Genomic DNA, 16,285 nt, shown 5'->3' with positions numbered 1-16,285 from the left:
CAAAATTTTATGTTATCGAACAAAATGGCGAGGTTAAGCTCTAGTCAACTTCAACTGGAGCTTAAACTCGCACAGAAAAACCCGGCCTAAGCCGTTATGACAATGGCAACTTTGCTTGGTAGTTTTTTTGGCAGCAAAGCTTGCAGGTCTGCATGCTGATCCACTACTGTGCTACCACTTCCAAAACCAATTTGATGGCACATTTTAAGGAAATACCGTGGTAGATCTGTTAAAAGAAGATTTCGTTCCAATTTTCATTGTAGGTACCCCAGAAATTTCAATATAAAGAGTTTGTCCTCAAAATAATTTTGGGTGACTAAAAATAATATAGAAATGCTTGTTGAAGAAAATAGTCTATTTTGAAAATTTCTGATTTAAACATGTTAGCAAATAAAATTGTGGTAGATTTTCATAAAAGTTGGTGGGTAAGTTAGAAAGAGAAATACCTATAACAAACATGTGGTAGATCTTCCACAATTGTGGTAAAGTAGCTACATTGATCTACTGCACATTTATTTTAGCTTCAAAAGTGCGAGCCAAAGTTTTTAGTCTGACGTTTTGCTTTTATATTGGGCAATCACCATAGTCAGCTCGTTACTGTGTCAGAATCTGAAAGCTACATACATACGTTGCACCTTTAGTTCATTCCCACCGTTATAATTTCTAATCGAATACTTTCTTGCGTTCAAAATGAATTCTGATTTGAATTTGAGGTTATCTGATAATATTTAACACTTAAATTTTTTGCTGTACGTTTTATTTAGTTTATCTTTTTCATTTTCATTTGAAATATTTTTGTTTTACTCTTTCGATTCCTGAAGGAGTTAAGCCTTATTGCCAATTCTAACTGAATATATTATCAAACGTATGTATATTACATCTAATAAAACGCGTTAAAATAAATTACGTTTATTACTTGTTTTTAACAGCATTCACCATTTGGCGCAAAACGCTACTTAATTCGTCGTCTCTAGCCGAGTTAAAATATGCAGTCGCTTTTTTTTGTTTTATTTATTTTTATTCAATAAAAATAATATTGAAATCATTAAATTCGAATATAGTACAACTTTTAACTACTAAAAATATTTACATGTATACCTACTCGTTTTTTTACACAAACAAAGGCGCATAGAAGTAACCAAGTTGGCCCTTTTAATAAGAAGTTTGCGCACTTCTAAACTCCTTCCTTAATTTTGTTATTCTACAAAGTCACCACTACGATTTTTAATAGATATTTTAATTTAATTTATCATTTTTTAAGCTACACTTTATTAAATATATATTAATTTTTAAATGCAATCATAGACCTGAATATGGTTTTTGAGTTAAAAAAATTTCACTACTCATTAAATACCTATTTATATTAGATACATTGTAATGCAATGCGAGTTAGCTGGATTTTGAAAAGATAACTCTCTTCACTTAAATATTAACGATTTATAGCCCTTTTGGTTTTATCTTGAAGGAAACCCTTAACTCGCATATGCTTTTTCAGTTTAGTTTGAGTTTTTCTAATCGTTAAATGTTTAGTACATTTTGTTTTTCTTTTTGTTAGAAGTTTTGTTTACTCTTTTCTATTTCATTTCATAAATTTACCGTTGAGTATTTATACTTCTTATTATGCTTCCATATTATTCTATGTTACACGAACAACTTTTTTATTGCTACTTTTTACATTCTTTGTAATTTGATTTGAAGTCTACTATTTTGTTTATTGACGTCATAAAAATTTTACTTTGCATATTCACTTTGGATTTAATAATAATAATTTAAATCAAAAGTGAGGTATGATTACATTCTAAGAGAGCGCAAGAAAATAACTATTTTGTTTGGCATGCTTGTGAGGTTTTAATTCGCTTTGGAAAGTGTTTGCTTAAAAGTCTTTTATTTGACTATCTTAATTTGAAAAAGAACGTAATTTAGGCTGTTTTTAGGCGGGAGAGAACAAAATTTGAAAGTTTCTTGGTCATTAGCATTTAATTATTATGTTTGAAATAGTTTCCCATGGAAAATTTATAAAAAAAACTTGCCTTATCGCAGCTGCCAGTTCGAAAATGCTCTCGGGACTCGTTTGAAAAATCCCCACGCCCCATCTAATGCTAAAACGCATTGACTTCATACATAGGACGTTTTTGTGTCGCAAGATTATTGTAAGAGTAAATACGTAAAAATTCAGAGAAACCTTGGTGCTGTATAAATTTCGGCTGGATTTTTACACGAACACAGCTAATAAAATTCTGAGATAGGGTGATACATATTCCTCTCAACATTCGATGTACCTTGCAAATAGAAAGGCGAGCCCTTCGTTATACCGTAAAAGCAGTTATTATCTTTAGAATCATCTTTTAATTTTCACTTGATGCAAACACTCTCTTGCTAGTTTAAAGAAAAAGCATGAACAATGTGACGTTCTTCAACATTACTTATGAAAAAATTGTTACTTTTCAAAATGTTCAAAGCAAATCAAAAAGCATGTTCATGAAATTAAATTTTCAATATTATATTACAGTCAATTAATATTTTTTACTAAAATAACTACAAGTATTTTTCGAAATCACTTAAATCATATTTATTTTAACTTACCACATAACTATATATTTTTCACATCATAATAAATATATTGTTTAAAATAATTTATATATATATTTAAACTAAAGTAAATAAAAAAAACTAATAAATTACAAATGCATACAAATGGCAACACTCAACAATATAAGGCAGGGGAACATATGTAGGTACAAGAGGTTTTGATATCATTAACGCAACAACGCAAGATTATTATTTTGACATATCTATAGCACTTTTTTAGTCTGGAAAACTCTCTTTTCTTTCAAAAAGTGGGCTTAAAAAGTTACCAATGCATATTGAAATTATGTAGTTTTGAGCGTGTGTTATGTTTTTGGTGTTTATTTGCATTAAAAATATATAGCAGGTGTGTAGTATTTATGAGTAACAGCTGAAGACTGAAGACGGAAGCGCGAAAGTTATTAGAAAAAAAAAAATGTTGAATTATACATATACAAATAAATAAATATAAGGCGCGATATACATCCAAACAAATTAAGAATGAGCTCGCTCCCAATTTGCATCGTGATATTTTTTTAATTTTTCCTACAAATTGGAGGCACGCGACATCGCAATCAGATGAACTTTCGCTGAAAGCTTTTCATGACAAAAATACACTCGGCTTGGTTGACAAATTACTGCCGAGGGCGACCTTGCTTATAAAAATTGTTTCTAATTGAAACAACTATTTTCTAAGGATTTTGCTTTTCCCGAGCGTGGAACCGAGGACTTTCGGTGTGGTTAGGCGAGCACGCTACCACCACACCACGCCAGAATTAACAGGCAGTTATAATAAACTGAATACATTTTATAAAGTTTTATTTGTATTTTAAAGTAATTTCTGTAAAGTTATTTTGTTTTTAAAAATAATCAAGCATCAGCAAAGCGCTACAGGCAAAAAAACTGCTATACATGTGGTTTGGTTTTAAACGAATGTTGTGTCCATTGCGTAAGTCGAAATTGTGTTTGGCGCTTGCATGAAGATTGTGTTCAGAGCTTAACTTCAGTAAGTTGTGTTTGTTCCAAGTTAAAGTGTTTTTCGTTGTGAATTTTGCCTTTAATAAACCCAGAAGTGCAGTGTGAAGAAATATTTGTAAAAATTAATGTAAGTTAGAATTATTCGCAGTGATCTTTATAGAAACGTATAAACATAAAAAGGAAATGTAAGTTTTTATGAAATAATAGCGGTACGTTGCCAATTTGAGTGCAAGAAGAGGCAAGCATTATAGGCACACAGCTTTTCTTTTAAGTTGGAGCCGAAATACTACATACATATATACATTTTGCAATGTAAGACTCATTTCTGTTTATTCAATTGCGAACAATGCAGCTTTTTGGCGATTTTGGTAAGTTTATGTCGTATAATATTTATTGCCAACTAAAGCAAATTAGATATCGCACACAAAACGTAATTGCACTAAATAAGCGTTTAAACTGAAACATGGCGGAACTATACAGGTGACGGCCGGAAATCAGCTGATTGGTACCTTTTTGAACACGATTTGCCACTTCAACTTCCGGCACAGTACGAGTTTGCTATAAAACCAAAGTACATGGAGTGTTTATTTATACCTTGTATAGTTCCGCTATGAACTGAAACAAGAGAGTGAAGCTTAAGGGGAAAGCTAATGTTAGATCTATATAAACGCTTGGGTCGCTAGGCTCTAGAATGGCCGTTATTAGTAAAGCATCTCACAGGAGCAAACATAACCTCAACCAAGATTACCCTGCAAAAATCGCGAGTACTCCATGCATGCATGTATGGAGTACTCGCTATGGACCAACCGAGTACTCCAATATTAACCACAATTCATACAAAAGATATGGTCCAATTAACATTGCGATGTCCTAGGACTGGACCATATACTCCACCTCCGCATAACATCAGAGTAATCCATGGAGTACCCACAGCCCAATAAACATCGTGTAGTGATTACAATCGTTAAAAACGAGCAATGATCGGCTTAATAGTAGAAACATGAGTTGGTCCATTGCTGCATTACAGTGGAGTATAATGGTAAGTACTCCAATGGACCACATGATCCAACGATTTTTGCAGGGTAAACGCATGTGACCGGCCTATGAAAAGGTGGCTTATGACTAAAAAAAAAAAAAAATTGCGAGAAACAGCTGTTAAAGAAAATCAATGCATTTCTTCAGTTTCTTAGTAGTTTTCTTTTTTTTTTGAGTCATAAGCCACCTTTTCTTAAGCCGGGTCACGCATAATGATTTTTTTTGTAACAAAATAATTTGAAAAAAGTTCAAATATTTCTTTATCAACATACAAAATTTTTTTTAACAAAACTTCACGCTTCCGTCATACAAAAAATTCAAAATATTTTGCTTAATACCAACTTTCCAACTTTTTATATATTTAACACCTTCGAATAATATACTATTTCTAAATCTTAATTACATTTTGACACAATTTAAAAAATTCAGAACATTCACACACAAATTTACTACATAATCTTACTTGTTCAGCTTCTAATAACACAATTCTAAGCGAAAACTACACAACAACAACACTAATTGAAACACAATTACAGTTTTACATACATACTACATACTTAGGTACATAGTTCACAAAATACTGTTAATACACACTTATTTATTATTCGCTTTTACTGCCGATTTTCGCAAATAATTCACTAATAGAAGGCAACAAAAGAAAATTGAGGCTAAGCCGCTTACGTTGACGCGCTTTTCCGTTCGTTCATTTGGCTGATGGGGTGAAAGGGTGTGAAGGTATACTTCATAGGATGCTGAGGAAGTTTATAGGTAATTATTATTATATAAATCCGCCGCGCTGCTGCCGCACTGCCCTCCGCTAAACGCACAAGTACACGCCGTCATTGCGGCAGATCAACTGCCGTCAATTGTGCCGCCGGACTGCCACATATTGATTTACCAACTGTATGCTGCCGCTGCTTTTGCGTGCTTTCCGTACGATTCCGCAGAGGGAGGCGAATATTTTTATGACGTCTCTAAAAATCATACTTTAAAAGTTTTTTCGCGCCGCTGTTGCCTGTTCGATTGTGCCACACCGCCATTAGCTAAATGTTGTTGATAACTAGCTGCGCTGCTACCGCAAAGCGCTGTATCGTCGCATGCATAGGTAGCAATGCGTTGATCACTGCGTGAACGTTCACGATCGTGTGTACGTTCGCCTCGATGTTCAACACTACGGAATTTACCACCACCATTCGCTGCCAGTTGCAATTGCTGTTCGCGCAATAGCTGTTGCTGTTGAGAGCGTCGATTGCCTAAGCGTTGCAGCTCATAGTCACGCGAATCGGCTACATCGAATGTGGCGGCGCGTTGCTGTTTCAATGCTGACGCAGCTGCAATGGCACGCGATGAACTGTGACGGTGATGTGATTCGCGTTCACGTTCACGTTCGCGCTCACGTTCCCTTTCTCGTTCTCGTTCACGTGGTTGTATATGTGTTATTGAACCGTGATGATGATAGACATCATATTGATCGGGACAATATTCATCATATTCATGTTCGTCACACGTCATTGTGGTCGCCGCCGATGCGATAGCGCCTGCCTTTGTAGCTGTCGTCGTAGTCGTAGGCTGAGTTTCGCGCGCCGACATCGTTGTGGTGCTTACACTCGTTGAGGAACGATGCTTCTTCGGGGGTAATGGTACGGGGGGTGGTGGTGGTGCTGAAGTTTGAGTACCGGCAGCTGCTGCGGTTGGTAGCGCAGCTGTTGTGGGACACGTTGTCGTACGTCGCACAACATCCACGCCGCCCCCGCAGCAGGCACACTCCTACAACTCTGTTACAGAATATAAATCGTTGTTGGCATGCGACCCACCGCGTTTCAATGAACGATAGTAAAGTTGTTGCTGTTGCGCCTCCATCAAATACTGTTGTTGTCGTTGTTGTTCTTGCTGCTGCTGATCATGTTTACTGCTAATCGCACCATGATAATTATTATTGGGTGTAGTGGCAGCTGCGTGACGCTGCCCTTGCTGCTGCTGAAGCGTATAAGAATCATAAGAATGTTGCTTTTTCACGCCACTGCCGCTACCGGATTGCTGTTCAATGTAACCCATAGACCTAGTTCCGCTGCTCGTTGTGCGGGCGTTATCAAGCGTCTCGGAACGTCTAGGACGCTCGTGTCGTTCAGCGCGTTCCCGTTCACGTTCGTAACTGTAGGCACTGCTGGCGGATTGTTGTTGCCGCAGACTAGCCGACTTTGGCGGTAGGATTTGTAAGTGATTGGCATTTATCGAGCTGCTGGCGGTCGATGTGCTGATTTCGCGCGAAGTCTTCTTTTTTGGCGGTAATGAGGGAGGCTGCTGGTGTTGCTGCGAAGGCATAGCAGCGATGGTCAACTGAATTTTTTGCGTTTGTGGTCGTTGTAGTGAGCGATATTGATTAAGATTGGCCGCGCATAAAGGTTGTGGTGAGATCTTGGATTGCTGCGCCTGTTGCGGAATCTCCGGTAGCGGTTGATTGACTATCGAAGCAGGATTTAACGAGCGTTGTGGAGGTGGTCGTGGTGGTTCTCGTGGTGCAGCTGTTGGTTGTTGTTGTTGCTGTGCAGTCAACAAATGTTGGGCCTGCACCGACTGCTGCTGCTGATGTTGTTGTTGTTGCGTCGTCTGTGGTTGATAGCCCGACGTTTCAATGCTATAAACAGCAGACGGTGGCAGTATGTGCGTTGTGGGCGGGTGATGCTGATGCAGCTGCTGGTGCAGCGTGGGCTGCTGTTGTTGCTGTTGCTGCTGCTGTATTTGCATTTGTGCCTGCACCTGATGTTGCTGCTGCTGTACAGCTTGCAACGCAGCGAGTTGTTGCTGCTGTTGCTGTAGCTGCAGCTGATGCTGTTGCTGCTGCTGTTGTTGCTGTTGCTGTTGTTGCTGGAATTGTTGCAGCTGTTGTTGTTGCAACATAATTTGCTGTTGCTCTTTGGCATATGAGCTGCCTACACCAGTGGTGCCCGGTATCTCGGTAAATGTGTTTGTTGTACGCGGCTTTGGTGGTGGCAAAGGTGCTGGTGGTGGTGGCGGCTGTTGTGGTTGATGTGACTGATGTGGCACAAGCACTTCAGTTGAATACGTTTGTGGTATGCAGTCCGGCTGCTGGCAGTAATCTTTCGAAACAGTTGCAATGGAGGGTGTCTTGGCGCTGCGCAGATTGGGCGAAGGACTGGCGCCCTTCAACGAGCCGCCATAACGGCCGACATGGCGTAGCGTGGCGCACTTATTTGCCGTAGCAGCAGCGACAATATTCAAATTGTTATTGCCGCGTACCGCCTTCGGTCCGATACTAATGTATTTGGGATCGAAACGATTGAAGCTATTATTGGTGACATCACGTGGGTCACGATCGTCTTCACGATCTAAGCCGTTGCCTGTCGAACGATGGACGGCTTGTGCAGAGAGTACGGAACGTATGGACGAGCCAGCCGAGCGTGGTAATGTGGCTGAAGTGAACATATTCTTTAATGAGTTGTTGTGTTGTTGCTGTTTGAAGTGAGTGCTGGCGTTGCCGCTGCTGCCGAGTATGTTGGTGTTGCTGATGCCTGCATTTGTGCTGCAGGCAAGCGATTCTCAGTAAAAGTCGCTTGATTCGAGAGTCTTACATTGTTTGCTGAGCGTAGCATATTTACCATTGTTCGGACCGCTGAGATAGCCTGACGAATTTTGCTGATGATGCGATGGCAGTCGACCGAGTGTGTGATGGCCAGATCTGTGAGAAATGTGGAAGTGAAAACAAGAGTTAGAGAAAGAGAAAGGATGGAAGCATTTAGGAGAGAGTCAGAAATGCTTAAAAGAAGGCTTTATATTAAGTGTATGCTTGTGTAGTTTTGATGAAAATAGTAATTAGTAGATAAGTAAATAACATAAATATGGCATATTGACGGCTGAGTGGAATATTACTCACCTTCGATTACCAGTTCAAAAAAACCGCTTCTCAGTACTCGATTGAATCACGCCTATCCCCGATTTTTTTCTCGACGCTTTATCCAATGTCAAAAAGTATTGAATTAGCAGAAGGGCGTTTTTCATAAGTTTTCTGAGATAGGGCGTTTTCAGAACGGCAGCCGACATAAGTAGAGTTTTATTCCACTCAGCGGTCGATATGTAAAACATAAGTATGTGCAAAATTATGTATTTTTTTTTTTAATTAAAGTTTGAATTTAACTCACTGTGTAATTTTTAAAAATATTTTTAAGCATCTAACTTGGATAATATGGATAACATTTACAAAAGATTTTTTTTTCGAAATACTAATAATATAACTAAATTATTCCATACCCAAATAAGCGAAATAAAAGTTATCCGCATAGCTCGGATAAGCCGGATAAATCAATTTCCATGACTATATAAAAAAGTAGTTCAAAATGTAGCAACATAGTAATTATCCGTGCGATTTGAATAATCACGATAATTTATTGCACTCTATTAAAAAAAATAATATTTTATACCGAAATAAACAAAATATAAACTATCCACATTGCCGGATAAATAAATAAATGTAAGGCGCGATAACCTCCGAACAGATTTGAGGCCGAATTTCTTTTCCAATTTGCGTCGTGCCCCTATTTTTCCTACAAATTGAGGCGACGGGTCCTACTCCGAACGGCATCTGAAAGGCAGATAAGTTTTCACTGAGACTCTTTTCATGACAGAGATACGCTCGGAGTACTTGCCATATCTTTGTCGAGGGGCGACCCTGGGTATAAAAATATTTTGCTAATTGCAAAAACTTATTTCTAAACTTTTAATGTGGCTTTGCCCGGCGCTTTAACTCAGAAACATCGGTATGATATACAACATACAAATTTAATCTATCCGAGAAAATACTGACAACTCGGATATCTAGAATAGCATTATCATATATCATCCGCTTCTGATTTTATCATCAATCAGCTTAAAGTGTCAATACATATATGAAAATATATAAAAACAACACAGTTTATTCATCCGTGAAAGACGGATAATTCTAATTACCCAGATTGGCGAGATTTGCGCTCGACTATTTAGTTGTTTGGGTGCCCCAATAAGTCTTTATATTTAAAGACATTTAAAGAAATGCGGAAATAAAACTAATTTTAAGCATTATCCGCGACTTGCTTTTGTCAGCTAATAAACTTAAAATCGCAATAATAATGGACCCGCATACATAACATACAAATTTCATTTATCCGAGCCATACGGATAACTAGAATAGTATTGGCGACGCAAAACTGGAAATTTTACAAAATAAAAGAATTTTTACTGTTGTCCACTTCTGGTTTTCGATAGCCAACAAATAAAGTGTCAATACATATGTATGTGCAAATACATAAACGGTTTAGTTATCCGTGAAAGATGGATATTTCGGATAGCACAGATAACGCTCAAAGTATAATAATTATGAAGTTGGCGAGATTTGCGCTCGACTCTTTGTTTGTTTGGGTGTTCGGATAAGTGATTTTTTTTTAAATAATGCACGCATATTATATACAATTTTAACCGCATAAACGTTATAAGAAAAAGTTGTTAGAATTAAAAATCAAACTTTTAACTTATAAAAACTCCTAACAATCACTAATTAATTACTATTCGTATACATTTTCTAGATTTTCTAGCTTTAAATTTGGTTTTACTAATTTAAAGCAAATATTTATATACATAAAACTGCAAAAATATTCTTTTGAGCTTCAAATTACCAATTCAGCGAAAATACACCACGGCGTATGAGTAATTTTATTCTTGTTTATATGACCGAAAAAAGGTTACGTATACGCCAAGTAGGTCTTGCAGTGTTGCATTATTTGCACCTGTTTTATAGATTTCGCAATGCCAATGCAACAATTTACTTATGCACATTTAATTTAAAATAATCACACTACACAACTAGTAAATGCAACAAATTTTGTAATTTATAATGTTGCATACCGCAATTTTGTAAATATAAATAAATAATGCATATTTGTATTTAACAGGAAAAAAATAAAAAATTAAAAATCGCAGAATCGCATTAGAATGGAAATTTTTAATGTACTTTGAGCAAAAATTAAACTAACTATTCGGAAAATGTGATGAAATATTTAATATTAAATTGGTTTGTTACTGAAAAATTTTATAAAGAAGGTATTTGTGTTTTATAATGAAATTTTTATTGGTGACATGTAAAATCAAAATAAAAATTTTATTTGCAAGTGATTTTCGAAGAAAGCAGAAATTTTTAAATTTAGGCGGATAAATGAAACAAAAAATTTATTTAACAAAACTTCGATATGTTTAAATTATTTATTTTATCAGACCATGCTCACTAATCATAAAATTACGAAAAAAAAATTAAAAGCTTAAAGTTTGGAAGTAATTAAAAATTTTTTAAATAATTTAAAATTTTCAGAATAATTTCCAACTTCTGTCAAAATTAAAACGTTTTTCTACTTCTAAGAACCTTGAAAAGAGAAATTTAAATTAATCAATTCGAAAATGTTTACAAACTTGAGTGAAAACAGAGTTCTTAACTTTATTTAATTATTTGAAAAATCTTATTTGTTGCTAACTTTCAACAGTATATAAAAACAAAAGAAATTCAAAGATTGAAAAAGCGGTATTGTAGTGAGAGTGGGGTAGAAGTGGGAGTTAGAGTGGGAGTGGGAGCGGCAGTGGGAGTGAGAGTTGGAGTGTAAATTAAATTACACGCTTAAAAATTCCAAAAAAAAATAAAAAAAATTAGAGAAAGTTTCAAATTTAAAAAAATTTAAAAAATATAACCCCTTTATTAATGAAAAATAAAAAAGTCTATAAAGCGCTTTAAGATTATATTTCCATTTAAAATTCGAATTATAGAAGCTTTAAAGCGTACTAATGATGAAGGCTTAGCACCCTTCTAAATGGATCTATCTGTGCAGCTATGGCGGGTTGTCTGAAAAATTTTCTACTTACTATTCCAAAAACAAAATACAATATTTCAATTATAGAGAAATTAAAAAAAAAAACGATAATTATCATTATAAAAAATAATATTGTTCTGGCCTTGAGCTCGAATCAAATCTCTTAAGTTGAAAATTTTTGCATAAAATTTAAGAAAAAAAAAAAAGATTTGATAAACAATGGTTTCGAAGAAATGTATACAAGATGAACGAAGTCTTATAAAGTTTAGTAAATCACGGAACAAACTCAAACACGATTGCGAATAAAAAATCACTAAATTCTCGATAAAAATGAGTATATAAAGAAACTTCATACACATTTAATAAAAAAATGTTTATTAATTATTGATTAAAATTAGCTGGAAAAATTTTCTTTAGCAACTAGAATTTTTTTTAAAGAAAACAAGTAAGGACGGGACTGTCTTCGGCTGAATAATAATCTTATCCCGTTCGTAATCTACAAATAATCGGATGTATAAGATAAGAAATATATAGTGACCAGATGTACTACATGCCTAAACGATTTTTAAGATAAATATAAAATAAAAAATGGCAAAAAACCCCCTTATCTGAACGATCGGTTGTGTGGGATATATATTATATATAGCTCCGATCAAAATGATTTTTACAGGAAATCTTCTATGATATATTAGAATAAACATCACCAAGTTTCACGTTTTTATATTGGAAACTAAGGGAGAAATGGCCAAAAATCTTTCTATATGAACGATCGGTTGTATGGGATATATGTTTTATATAGCTCCGATCGAAATGATTTTTTCATGACATCTTCTATGATATATTAGAATAAATATCACTAAGTTTAACGTTTTTATATTGGAAGATAAGGGAGAAATGGCTAAGAATCTTTCTATCTGAACGATCGGTTGTATGGGATATATATTATATATAGCTCCGATCGAAATGATTTTTTCATGACATCTATGATATATTAGAATAAATATCACCAAGTTTAACGTTTTTATATTGGAAATTAAGGAAGAAATGGCCAAGAATCTTTCTATCTGAACGATCGGTTGTATGGGATATATATTATATATAGCTCCGATCAAAGTGATTTTTTCAGAAAATCTTCTATGATATATTGAAATATATATCACCGAGTTTTACGTTTATACTTTCTAAATTAAGGGAGAAATGGCCAAGAATTTTTCTATCTGAACGATCGGTTGTATGGGATATATATTATATATAGCTCCGATCGAAATGATTTTTTCATGACATCTTCTATGATATATTAAAATAAATATCACCAAGTTTAACGTTTTTATATTGGAAATTAAGGGAGAAATGGCCAAGAATCTTTCTATCTGAACGATCGGTTGTATGGGATATATATTATATATAGCTTCGATCGAAATGATTTTTACAGGAAATCTTGTATGATTTATTAGAATATATATCACCAAGTTTCACGTTTTTATATTGGAAACTAAGGGAGAAATGGCCAAAAATCTTTCTATCGGAACGATCGGTTGTATGGGATATATATTATATATAGCTCCGATCGAAATGATTTTTTCATGGCATCTTCTATGATATATTAAAATAAATATCACCAAGTTTAACGTTTTTATATTGGAAATTAAGGAAGAAATGGCCAAGAATCTTTCTATCTGAACGATCGGTTGTATGGGATATATATTATATATAGCTCCGATCGAAATGATTTTTTCTTGACATCTTCTATGATATATTAAAATAAATATCACCAAGTTTCACGTTTTTATATTGGAATTTAAGGGAGAAATGGCCAAAAATCTTTCTATCTGAACGATCGGTTGTATGGGATATATATTATGTATAGCTCCGATCAAAATGATTTTTACAGGAAATCTTCTATGATATATTAGAATAAACATCACCAAGTTTCACGTTTTTATATCGGAAACTAAGGGAGAAATGGCCAAAAATCTTTCTATCTGAACGATCGGTTGTATGGGATATATGTTTTATATAGCTCCGATCGAAATGATTTTTTCATGACATCTTCTATGATATATTAGAATAAATATCACTAAGTTTAACGTTTTTATATTGGAAGATAAGGGAGAAATGGCTAAGAATCTTTCTATCTGAACGATCGGTTGTATGGGATATATATTATATATAGCTCCGATCGAAATGATTTTTTCATGCCATCTATGATATATTAGAATAAATATCACCAAGTTTAACGTTTTTATATTGGAAATTAAGGGAAAAATTGCCAAAAATCTTTCTATCTGAACGATCGGTAGTGTGGGATATATACTGTATATAGCTCCGATCAAAGTGATTTTTTCAGAAAATCTTCTATGATATATTAAAATATATATCACCGAGTTTCACGTATATACTTTCTAAATTAAGGGAGAAATGGCCAAAAATCTTTCTATCTGAACGATCGGTTGTATGGGATATATATTATATATAGCTCCGATCGAAATGATTTTTTCATGACATCTTCTATGATATATTAAAATAAATATCACCAAGTTTAACGTTTTTATATTGGAAATTAAGGGAGAAATGGCCAAGAATCTTTCTATCTGAACGATCGGTTGTATGGGATATATATTATATATAGCTTCGATCGAAATGATTTTTACAGGAAATCTTGTATGATTTATTAGAATATATATCACCAAGTTTCACGTTTTTATATTGGAAACTAAGGGAGAAATGGTCAAAAATCTTTCTATCTGAACGATCGGTTGTATGGGATATATATTATATATAGCTCCTATCGAAATGATTTTTACAGGAAATCTTGTGTGATTTGTTAGAATATATATCACCAAGTTTCACGTTTTTATATTGGAAACTAAGGGAGAAATTGCCAAGAATCTTTCTATCTGAACGATCGGTTGTATGGGATATATATTATATATAGCTCCTATCGAAATGATTTTTACAGGAAATCTTGTGTGATTTGTTAGAATATATATCACCAAGTTTCACGTTTTTATATTGGAAACTAAGGGAGAAATGGCCAAGAATCTTTCTATCTGAACGATCGGTTGTATGGGATATATATTATATATAGCTCCGATCGAAATGATTTTTACAGGAAATCTTGTATGATATATTAGAATAAATATCACCAAGTTTAACGTTTTTATATTGGAAATTAAGGGAAAAATTGCCAAAAATCTTTCTATATGAACGATCGGTTGTATGGGATATACTATATATAGCTCCGATCAAAGTGATTTTTTCAGGATATCTTCTATGATATATCCGACAAATGTCTAATATAATACAAAAATACATCCTTGTGCCAAATTTCATTGAGATATCTTTGAAGGACTAGTTTGCGTTCAAACAGACAGACGGACGAACAGACGGACATGGCTATATCAACTCAGTTCGTCGCCCTGATTAATTCGGTATACTTAATGGTGAGTCTATCTTCTATATTTCTCAACGTTACAAACATCGGACCAAAGTTAATATACCATTTCATGCTCATGAAAGGTATAAAATACAAACTTTTACTAACTAAAAAAATCAACCTTGCATTAAAAAGTCTGGGGACCACCCTGCAATTATCCAATAAAAAGTTTAATGAGTCACGGAAAAATTTTAGATACGATTGTTAAAAAAAATCTAACTAAAGTCTTAATAAAAAATAGGAGGAAAAAATTTAATTGTAAATTTTAATGAAACAAAAAAAAAAAAGGAATAAATATTAAGCTTTTCATTAAAAAAAAATATTTTTTGTTTTAAAAGGTCTAGGGACCACCCTGCAACTATTCAATAACAAATTGCAAAAAAAAATTAAAAAGAAAACAATACTTGCAACATTTTAAGATTCAATAATTTAGAATGTCGTATGCATTATTGCAACATTTGCGTCACAATGAAAAAAATTGCAAACTAATTCCACTGCAAAAAAGTCTATGTAAATCCCATAAAAACATAATTACACATAGCGCGACAAGGAAATATAGTTGCTAAATAAATTTAATTAAACAAAAATTGCAATGCATAATAAATTTTATTCAAGGGGATTAGAGCGCATATGAGTGTAAATAATGAACTAAGTAAATAAGTAAAGTGAAAAAAAAAATATGAAAAAAATTATAGAAAATGAATGAAATAAAAAAATTAATAATAGCCATGCCTTGTGCCATGCACCACAACATCATAACCCGGCGGTGGCGATGGTGATGCTTTACCACTGACACTGCCGCCAGCCATTAGACGACCGCTTATTACGCCCGAAGCGAGGCTATGCCCACCCAGGGACATGTTCATGCTCATGCCTATGCCGTTGCCAGTGCCAGTGTTGCCAACACCACCAATGCCTGCGCTAGCATTAGTTCTATGTGGATGATTGTTGCTGTAATGTAGTGTGGTGGTTTTGGTAGTTGTAGTTGTAGGTGATGATGATGTTGCGACGAACCCTGTTCTTATTCCGGCTGTGCCATTACGATGCGAACCAAGTGTACCGCTGCTACCAATGCCGCCATGCGACGCTGCCGCTTGCTGATGGTGCGGTAAAGTGCGATTAATTGTGCCCGTATGCAGAGGTGCGGTAGGTGAAATGCTCGCACTTGGTGCATTCGATGGGAAAAGCGGCGTGGTTTCAGATTTGTCAATATCCAGGGAGCTGGGCCTAAAGAGCGATAAAAAGACACACGCACAAAAAACAAGAGAGAAGAAAGCACACGCAAAAAGAGATAGAAATAAAGAAAAAATTTTGCGTGAGAAAGATAGAAGGGAAAAGAAATGTATTGTGTAAAAAGAGCAGCATGTATAATATTTAGAGAGAGATAGAGAGAACATGAACACGTAAAAGAAATACACAAAGGCGAAAG

General features: G+C 34.7%; 1 protein-coding gene across 1 annotated transcript in view; it reads right to left on the bottom strand.

Moving 5' to 3' along the window:
* Positions 1-996: 996 nt before the first annotated feature.
* LOC137249091 (protein tweety) overlaps positions 997-16,285 on the bottom strand; it is a 295,423-nt gene continuing 280,134 nt past the window's right edge. Inside the window, 2 exon segments of the mRNA XM_067780266.1 lie at positions 997-8,275; positions 15,589-16,083. Coding sequence (XP_067636367.1) covers positions 5,560-8,275; positions 15,589-16,083 — 3,211 coding nt within the window. The 3' untranslated portion in view covers positions 997-5,559.

Source organism: Eurosta solidaginis, chromosome 4 (genome assembly GCF_040869045.1).
Source record: "Eurosta solidaginis isolate ZX-2024a chromosome 4, ASM4086904v1, whole genome shotgun sequence".
Taxonomy (NCBI): Eukaryota; Metazoa; Arthropoda; class Insecta; order Diptera; family Tephritidae; genus Eurosta; species Eurosta solidaginis.
This window is presented reverse-complemented; position numbering and strand designations above follow the sequence as displayed.